The 9,800-nt window shown below is 39.0% G+C and overlaps 1 protein-coding gene across 1 annotated transcript; it reads right to left on the bottom strand.

The window, feature by feature from the left end:
• Positions 1-244: 244 nt before the first annotated feature.
• piwil2 (piwi-like RNA-mediated gene silencing 2) lies at positions 245-9,293 on the bottom strand. The gene is made up of 24 exons (XM_087796537.1): positions 9,230-9,293; positions 8,039-8,426; positions 7,858-7,963; positions 6,984-7,089; positions 6,196-6,359; positions 5,940-6,027; positions 5,721-5,831; positions 5,344-5,461; positions 5,146-5,267; positions 4,904-4,984; positions 4,719-4,832; positions 4,311-4,499; positions 4,161-4,245; positions 3,847-3,939; positions 3,577-3,717; positions 3,365-3,478; positions 3,119-3,307; positions 2,726-2,827; positions 2,398-2,514; positions 2,204-2,292; positions 2,032-2,137; positions 1,700-1,953; positions 1,480-1,587; positions 245-1,363 (listed from the first exon to the last, which is right to left on the bottom strand). Exons 2-24 carry the CDS (start codon positions 8,423-8,425, stop codon positions 1,207-1,209), a joined length of 3,141 nt encoding a protein of 1,046 aa, XP_087652663.1. The 5' UTR covers position 8,426; positions 9,230-9,293; the 3' UTR covers positions 245-1,206.
• Between the last annotated feature and the right edge of the window lie 507 nt (positions 9,294-9,800).

Here is a 9,800-nt window from a genome sequence, read left to right on the forward strand (position 1 = left end):
CTGTATTATCCAGCTCAAAGGACTACAGTATTGTTGGTGTTTTAACCCTGGAGGTGCTGGAGATTGTGGATATTGACTGCTTTGTAGCGGGCGCTGCACCAATGGCCTCTCACCCATCAGTGTCATGTTAAGTGCGACTTTGTTCAGTTGGTTTTGTGAGAAATAAAGTCGTTTTGTACTGCGACTCCCGTTTCCTCACCATTACCACAGCTTCAGTGTCTGGTCAGAGAACTTCAGTCGTCAGTTGAATTTTAAATGTTTATTCCAACATTGCAGGAGTTCAAAAAGGCATTTATTTGTGATATAAGTAATGAGAAGAAGTTTATCGTCTGACTTCTCTCTACGACTGTTGTGATTGAAATGAGTCACACGACTGTCTGCACTCACAATGGCATCTACGTAATCTTTACAGGTCAACCAGAAGAGAGCCATGAACAACGCTGAGGCTATGGAGACATCCAGATGGTTGAAGTGAGAAGAACAGAGGAACTTTGACACAGCTTGGAGTCTAATGGACCTCAACTAGAACAGTTGTTACCCGAAACACCCAGTAACTCCAGGAAACGCAGTCGACGTGTCAAAGTGATTACATTAGAGCAGGGGTGGGCAAACTCGGTCCTCAAGGGCCGCAGGGTGTGCAGGTTTTTGTCCCAACCGATCAAGGACACATTTTGACCAATCAGGTGTCTAAGGAGTGTTGATTAATCAGTTGATTGTCAGTCTGGTGTTGCTTGTTTCAGCTGAACCCTCATTGGTTAAAATGTGCATGTTCGATCGGTTGGAACAAAAACCTGCACACCCTGCGGCCCTTGAGGACCGAGTTTTCTCACCCCTGGATTAGAGGTTTTGAAAATCCTCTGAATAAAAAGTTACTTATGTGCACAAAATAAATGCACATTTTTCACATACTTGTCTTTTTTATTGTTTCCCTTAGGAAATCTATTTTGTCTAAAACTAAACTGTTTTACTTTTTGGAAGAACTAGACTTTCTTTCTCAAATGTTTTCCTTTAATGGTGCACACCTGTCACGTCTCTAATAAAGATTGCCAGAGAATAAAGAGGAAAAGCACCATCCATGGGATGAATTAAAACAAAATTGAAACACAAAGAAAACAAACGTACAACTATCAAAACTGATCCGACTGCTTAACAAAAGTGCAAACGTGCAAACAGGAACTCAGCGGAACAAACGGGAATCCTGGCGGCTCACAGGAAGAAGAGTCTGTCTGACAGCTGGATGGCCGGCTCAGAGTGCAGGTACTCTCCGGCCAGGAAGGCCAGCTTGTGTGCATATTTGCAGGGCGCTGGAACTCGGATGGTGCCGGGCCAGTTCCAGTACAAATGGCACATCTTGAAAGTCAGTCTGGGTGATTAGAAAATGTGAGTTAAATACACAAAGTCAATTTGGATTGCAGTGTAAAGTGACAGTGATGGAGTTGCTGAGTACTTCTCATGCAGTACTCGTGTATAATCCAATACCTCTGCAGATGGAGAGGACTGAGGTTGGTGGTGTTGTAGAGAGTAATATAGTGGGTCGGTAGTCCGCAACCCTGTCGGACGGAATGAGCCATCAGAAAGAAATCTGCCCTGAAAACAACATCAAAAAAGGTCCATTTGGATTGATCCATTTTAAAAGTACTTTAATAGAATATTAGTGTTTATTTTTCACTTTTGCCTCAAAAGCACTAAAAACACTTGCCAGTTTTTGCGCGTCAGAGTGTGATCCAGGATGGTCCCTGGAGGTGGAGCGGCATATTTACTGCTGGGCCCTAAATAGAGAGTGGTGTTGATGCGTTTCTGCACGATGACGAAGGCCACCTGAGGCTCATAGTTGGGAAACTTGTCGAAGCATTTTAGCAGCTGGGGGATCTCAAACTCTTCCACCATCTTCAGCTGGCCATCTGACACACCGTCACGATAAACTATGATCTTCTGGGGCAGGTTGTGATTTACCTTCAAAAGTTCAAGTGGTGATAAAAAGCGATGGTTAGTATAAAAGTTCTTTGGACAATATATTCTTAAATGATCTACCTCATAGTGCTTTTGAAGAGCAGCCAACAGACAGACTCTAAAACTGTTGATGAGCTCCTCAGTCAGCCCTTGGAAAGTTACTCTGGAGTACCACTGAGTCAGCGAGCTAGAAAAAAACAAAAAAAAACTCTTAAGTGATCATAAGTCTTTAAAAAAAAGAAAAGATTCCAACCTGTTGACACTTGCTACAAAGCCCATGACAGATCTGTGAGACTTGCTGGTGTCATGATGGACGTCAACTCCAATGACCATCAGAGTTTTCTAGAAAACAAAATAAATGTTTAAACAGATTATTATCCACACTGCTTGAATCTTTGTAAGTGTATTGCAAGTACTGCAACAGAAAAAAAAAGTTGTCACGCATACCAGAGGCACATTTACAGTCCACAACTCTCCTCCTAACTTGCAGTTCATCTGGAGGAGAATCTTCTGGGCAACACTTCTCAGCTTCTGTGGCTGGCTAATTGTCCGTACATTGATGACCTGACAAAACGAGGAGTTGGAGAGAAATTATGCTTATTCAAGGAGAGTAAATTCAGGTTATGCTTTAAGGTTTAGGAGGTTTAAAGCTGAATGATGTTTTTGGGTTAATAAGCAGACTTTCTTTGTATCCTAATCTCTATACATAGTGTTTGATTCACTGTTTTTTTCCTGGATACAGAATAGAGCACATTATCAGAAAACCAAACATTACCTGGGAGGGAATTGGATTCCGGAGACAGCAGAGCTTCTTGATGGCGCCGTAGAGGTCGTCTCTGTTGCCCACCACGATGCACACGATCAGCTGCATGTTAGGCTGAGACAAAAGATGCACATTTTATTCCTGGTTTTTAGGACTGGCAGACACATTTAAAACTTGTATGGAAATTAAATGTCAATAATGTTAATGAATTCTGAACTTTTCATTTCCTGGAAGATGTTCTCTTTGACACTTAATTACAGTGTTTGACTTTTATACCAAATATTTTAAAATATGTTCCGATTGCAAAGAAAAAGTGAGATTGTGTTTCTTGTTCAGAAAATATTTATATTTACTGTAATGGAGACCAGCAGACACATCAGTACTTGATTTACAAGTTACTTTTACCTCACTGGTGAGCTTTGAGTGGATGCTCTTGACATAGTTCTCTGTTCGGTCGTCGCTAAGCTCCACATAGATCGGCTGCTCCATACGAATGCCCATGCATCCGCCCACCTTGTTGAAAGTGGAGATGAGCTCTTTAGCCTGACCTCCACAGCGGCGCGGGTAGAAGATGGCCCACCACGTCAATGGAACCTGAGTGGCAGCAGTAAGCTCAACTAGACACCTTCAACATGATAAAAAACAACTCACGGTTCTGATTGAAGCTTCCCGGACCAGCTCCCTTGACCAGGAAGCATCGGATCCAGTCGTGAATGTTGAGGACTTCAGACAGATGCTTTCTTGTGGCAATGACTTGCCGTTGATCTTGTACAATGAATTGATAAAATATTATCCTTTTAAAACTTCCGGTTGATCAGTGTTGTGGCAAGGATAAGAATTGAACAGACATTGAAAAGCCTCACCATAACTATTTGAGAACCAATACCCAGCCCCCAACCATTCAACTGTGTCAAGCCCTCAGGGCTCTTGTGAACGTTCTTCAGTAGCTGCTGTATTGACTCATTGTGCTGGTTGCCGCTAACATTGATCACCTGGGTCAGTTCCTTAAAAATAAAATGTGATTCAGGCAAACAAACATTTTGACAGTGATAAGTGATGGTGCCATGCTTGTCGCTTTAAATATGACCCTTTTTGAAGAGAATTAAAAAACAAACAAAGCATTTATTCTGCACCTTCATTGCGCCAAAGTCCTTCCTCATCTTTTCTGGGATTCCAGTCATGAATGAGAGCTCCGGCACCAAAAGAATCTCTCCGGAGATGGCTTGCTGGAAAAAAAGAAATTGAAACAAAGTGCTGTTTCAAAGTTTTCAATACATTTTCTGGTGAAATTTCCTCCCCAAGTAGCTGGGCTGGACTCCATTTTTCTGCAATCCTGTAAAGAGAACGAGTTTTCGTTCCAACAAATGCATAAAAGAAAGCTTGTATGTTAAAATTTGAAAAGGCTCCATTGCAATTAGATTTGTATATAATGGATTTGATTGGTCACCTTCCCTCCAGGCCTGGCTCTCTCCTTTGGCCTGTGCAGCAACAGAGGCTGGTCCATCTCTTTAATTTGAATGCCGTAGTGTTTGCTGCCACACAGATTAACAAATGTCAAAGTTGCAATGATTTTATGAACTTCAATCAAGTGAGTTACCTGTAGTACTCCACAAAAGAGATTTTAGAGCCATCCATTAGCTCGAATGTGTCCTTGGGGGATTTTGCCCATTCAATACCATCAACGCGGTATGTGCGATTGTTGTAACGTGTGATGACGCTGCAGCCCACTAGTTCCTTGGTACATTCATCTTTAAAGCTTTGTCTGCTCTGCTGGTAGATCTGGTTCCTGCCACAGGATCAGATTTACACATTTAATATTCTGTCTGTTTTAGCCAGAGGTCCAGTTAGTTGAAGGGAACAGTCAATAGATTTAGAAGAAGTAAAAAATTGGTCTTAGTGCGAATACTTATCTTTGCCTTCGACAGTGTGAAAATGCACAAGTCATGACTGATCAATCATCAAGCATTATTACAGAAAATATAATTAAAAAAAATAAAGAACTTACATGACATCCATCACAGAGTCGTTACGGAGCACTTTGTGAGACACATCTATGCACAGATAAAGGCCTCCATCAGTGTGTTTGATAGCAGTGGCGTAGCCTGGCCACACTTGCAAACTAAAATAAACACAAGTTAGACAAAAACTCCACAACAAAACGAGATTAATCATAAACAACTTTGTGCAAACCAGTGTTTTTCAAGAATTACAGCACTTTCTGGATCATAATGATTTCGTCCGACAAGTTTAAGTCCAATCATTTTCATAACCCTTGAAAAAAAGAGGAGACGTGTTGAAATGCGTTTTGATAAAACACACTTTTACATACAGTATATATATATATAATATATATAAAATAGTAATACAATACAAATTCAGATCTGTGTGAAAATCTAATTTAAGATCCTAATCATCTAAAAGGTGACAAGTACCTTCTCCACACTACATTGTAGAAAGGGATGCAAAGGTCAGAATTGGGAGGCAAAATCTTCGTCATCTGGACCTTGATTTGTATTTCCTGGTCATCGGTCCGTCTGACACTCTTGAAAACCACCTAAACAGATCACGTACTTTGTTAAATAACAGTTATTTTGTAAATAGAAAAAAAAAAAACATTTAAAAATATTCACATCGTTCAACTTTACAGGAAGGTAAAGTATGGACCCATCAAAAGCCACAACCTCTCCTGTTGTGTCCCGGTGGTCCTTCATCATGCCAAAGCGCATTGACATTGATTCAACATTTGGTCTACAAGGCATATGAAAATTGTGAAAAGATTAATCAGATATTTATTTTAAGTAAAGAGTAAAAAAAAAAAAAAGATCATCATATTGCAATCATGTCATGTTTATGAAAAAATGTGGCATTAAATCATTTCAACAAATATTTTCGTCGTCATACAGCAACAACATGTTTAATATTTCTGATCTAAACATGTAAAATTAAAATATATTAAAAAAAACGATTCAAATACAGCAATAAAAGGTTGAACTCCTGTGAAACATACTCAAAGGTGACATGGTATTGGTAAACAGCTTCATTTTTGCAGATGATGGGGATGTGGTTGGATCCGATGGATATATATTCTCCTTTAAAAGCACCTTTACTCTGCACCTCGCTGACAAAAACAACAGAAGTATTTAAAAAAAACAAAAAACAGACCACCAATCCTTTTAAACACACATAAATGACAGTTCTACATCTTCTCAACCATAATGAACCTTACCTGCTCTCCACTTTTGGCTCCATCCTCTCTGGCACAGCAGCACACGACTGAGGGTTCATTGGTGCTCCAGCAGCAGGAGGGACTTTGTCTAAGAGATATTCAAACCTTCATTTAGAAAATGCCATCATTGCATGCAGAGAAGTTAGGAGAGAGATGTTTCAAATGTTTTTAAAAGTGTGGAAATTGAATGTTATGGTTTTGTAAAGGAAGTGTGTGATTAAAAACTCTTGCTTCTTCTTTAAGGGTTAGTCCAGACCTGTGTTGGAAGTGTTGACCGGAGTCTGAGGCTTCTGGCTTGAAGTGACACTGTGTAATCCAGGGAGAGGAACAACTTTGTGCTCCGGTCCAACTGTAGAAGGAGATAAGAAAGCTCTTCCACGGCCTGGCATCCTAGTATGGGGAAGATCCTGGCCAAGAAGTCTGAAATAGGAAACATGGAACAAACGCTGCAGGATTTAAAGTCAGTGGTGATTTGTGTGGACAATAAAGCTCCTAGATTAACATACAAAAAACCCCAAAACAACTATAAAAAGCATGAGTTTGCAATATGGTTTATTTCAAAAAAATATAATATAAACAACTGAAAGGTGATGGGGATTTGGTTCCCAAGAAGTACTGTAGATACGGAGGTCTTAAAAATTGACAACAAAATACTCAATGAACATTTTAAGAAAGGTTTAAAACATTATTTTTTTTTAAATGTATAAATGCATGTTGACAAACGCTTGACCAATGACAGCAGAGTGGGTGTGGTTATTATTATTATATTAAAGATTTAATCTCCAGAAAGTTTTCAGTGGGCAGAGCTTAAGTACATTTTATAAACAGACAAACAGACACATACGGAAGAGTACAACAGAGGTCCAAAATGGATAATATTTGTGACCTAATGACTGCAACATGAGAGAAGCGAGAGTGTAGAATAGAGAAATTTGTACTTAAACAGTGATGTTTCAATTATAAATCGTGTAAACGTTAATCAAACTAAGAGATTGATAAAGGCGGTGTGTACGAAAAGACCAGATTCAGGTGAAGTTCCTTTACCTGCTTTCCCTCCCGTCCACTTCCCCTGTGCTCTCTAAACTTTGTGGAACGCTCAGTCCACCTGCTTCCTGTGTCACTCTACTGACTTCTTCAGTGGCTCCTCTTCCTGGTGGATAAAAAAAACATCCGCTCAGTTCTTGCTGTCTTCATAGATTCTTAGGAATAACAAATAATAGTTCATTTTGGGGCATTAGACACTGTATGCTTGAGGTTTTATTTAGTGTAGAGCCTGGAGCGTAACAGCATTCAGCAGACACGGGTGTCACTTGCTGCTAAATTCACGGTGTGTGAGGAAATATTCTACGAGTTGGGAAAAACGTTTTAGAACCCAAAATGTGATTTCAATTGGGACAAAGGGAAGAAGGTTTTTGACTGGCAGAAAGTTTGGGAGACATTGGGTGTTCCTGAAGACTTTACACAATCAATTGTTACTCCTGGAATATCGGCTTTTCCGTTAGATCTCATGCTAACTTGTGGGATATGTAGTTACTGTGAATCTAACAAAGAGACCCAGTTATGTTATGTGCAAGGAAGCTAACATTCAAAATAACACAGTCAAAAGGTGTGTTGCCATTGAGTCATCAAAAGTAACATTAGGTGTAAACCTACTATTGCATCCTCGCCTAGGACCATATTAGTTGTTCCAAATTCAAGGTCGAGTGACTTTTTGTAAAGCAAGTACTTTGACTCCTGTTAGTCTGAAAACTCCTATATATTAAAAAATGAATATGTTTTATTATTATAATGCAGAATTGTCATCAGGGTTATTATTGTGCACAAGAGTAATCATCTCAAGGCCACTTTTAGCAGAGCAAGCTTCTTCTGTAGTTTTTAAAATCAAGAAACATTTTACAGTATGTCTTGTACCACTAACCTACTGGCAAAAGTCCTCTTCCCTTTGAGGGCATCGTCGTCTCAATTCCCATTCCCCGAAACATGGAGACCAGTGAAGGTCCAGGACCTTGTGAAGGCAGATCAGCCTGAAGGGAGAGGAATAAAATGCTGGTTAGTTCTTAAGATTTAATTAAAAAGCATTAGCCTTGTTCCTATTTTACCTGCTTTGTTACTAAATTGTTGTTTATTTCCATCACATGTTTGGGTTCACATGTTTGTGATCTACTCTGGTTCAGAACTTGAGAGTACCGCATTGCTCCTCTGCCCACTCCCATCGATGGCTGTTCTGCAGGGAGAAGAAGTCCACGGGCTCGACCAAATGCACCGTCTTCATGTTGCATGAAGGTACTTCTGGCTCGTCCGAAACCAGCATCGCCTGCTGGATTAATCAAACCTCTTGCCCTTCCAACAGGTGCAGAAGAGACACCAGACTGAGGAGGGGCAAAACCTGTAGACATTAAACCCCTGCCACACACTGGAATTGGACCTGGTTCCTCTGTGGGAGGCTGCCCTCCTCTGCCACGCCCGGGCCAATAAAAATGTTCCATACTGCAGTGGACATAAAAGGTCATCACTAACGGTATCTTACATTTAGAACATGCAAACATATTTTGATTTAATGATACCTATCATGGGTACATGGACACATTTCGATTGGCTTTACGATGACAAGTGGATATCTGCTTTCCCATAAAGTTTAAAACTCTTCAAATCATCATTAGGTTTTTAATAGATTTATAAATATTTGCAAAAACTGGGAACTTTTCCTGCTTAACATCACAATTTCAGCTGTTGTATCCATTAGCAAAAGGAAATTGATATTTTTCAAAACCTGTCACTAAAGACATGGAGAATTTATATATATACATACATACATGTATAAAAATACAATTTATGAAGTGTTTGTAGACTTAACCTTTGTTCTTCTTTTTTTTTAAATCAGCATTAATATAACATACACATAGAAAACACAATGGGCTTTGTTATTCCAAAAGTAACTGTTCAAAATGTGATGGTAAAAAGTCGAACAAATAGTGTAACATAGATTTTTAAGACAACAGGTGTGTCTATTAAATGTTTCTTGGAAAAAGCAACGAGTGAACATGCATCAACAAATTGTGAATTGCGTTACATAAATCATAACTTACAAACTTTAGTATCGAATAAAAGTTATTTTATTTGACAAAAGTGAAAAATAGACGAAAGGTTTAGCGGTCCTACCAGCTAGCCAAACAACACGTGATGCAAGGTCGAGATTTAACAGAAACAAATGGTATGTATATCTATTTTAATTTTTTTTTATTTCGGAGCTTATCCTAAATGAAACAAAATAAAGATTTACAAGTACTTACGCTTTTTTTTTTTTTCAAAATGTCTTCCAAGCCAACGTGCCTCGACGACACAAGCTGATTTCAGAGTCCACTGAAAGGTGTTCGCCTCCTCGCTCCCTATTGGTCAATCAAGTATTCAGTGTGCGCTGCTATTGGTTGAGCGGACCTGTCAATACTATCAGGTGAGGTTGACTCTTTAGCGGTAGTTGCCAACAAAATATAAACTATTTATAAGAGCAATATGTATACAATTAGTTGGTTAAAATAGATTTTAACTAATCACAGTTTTCTCACTGTGATGTTTTTAAATGAAATATACACTTGCTGTGCAATATGTTATCCTTCTACTTTACTAAAGATGCTTTTTGAGAGTTTATTTTAAATCTACGAATACTTTTATATTTGCGCGGATACTGATCAGAACTACGGCAGCGGCGAAGGTCAAAACAAATTTAATAAAATCCAGTGTTCAATTGAGTCATTGAAATGAATGAACTTGAGATTTTAACATACAAACTGTTATTATTGTTTATGTATCATTAATGTGTGACAATAAGTAGATATATACGGATTCCGAAAGTGTGTCCAGTAT

The sequence above is a fragment of the Callionymus lyra genome, chromosome 1 (assembly GCF_982586985.1).
Source record: "Callionymus lyra chromosome 1, fCalLyr1.hap1.1, whole genome shotgun sequence".
Classification (NCBI taxonomy): domain Eukaryota; kingdom Metazoa; phylum Chordata; class Actinopteri; order Syngnathiformes; family Callionymidae; genus Callionymus; species Callionymus lyra.

Coding starts and splice junctions, on each gene's coding strand:
- piwil2 (XM_087796537.1), bottom strand. CDS start 8,425: ATGGAACATTTTTATTGGCCCGGGCGTGGCAGAGGAGGGCAGCCTCCC. Junction 3,308..3,364: donor GGGAAGCTTCAATCAGAACC/GTGAGTTGTTTT, acceptor GCTGCCACTCAG/GTTCCATTGACGTGGTGGGC. Junction 2,138..2,203: donor TTTGTAGCAAGTGTCAACAG/GTTGGAATCTTT, acceptor GTTTTTTTCTAG/CTCGCTGACTCAGTGGTACT.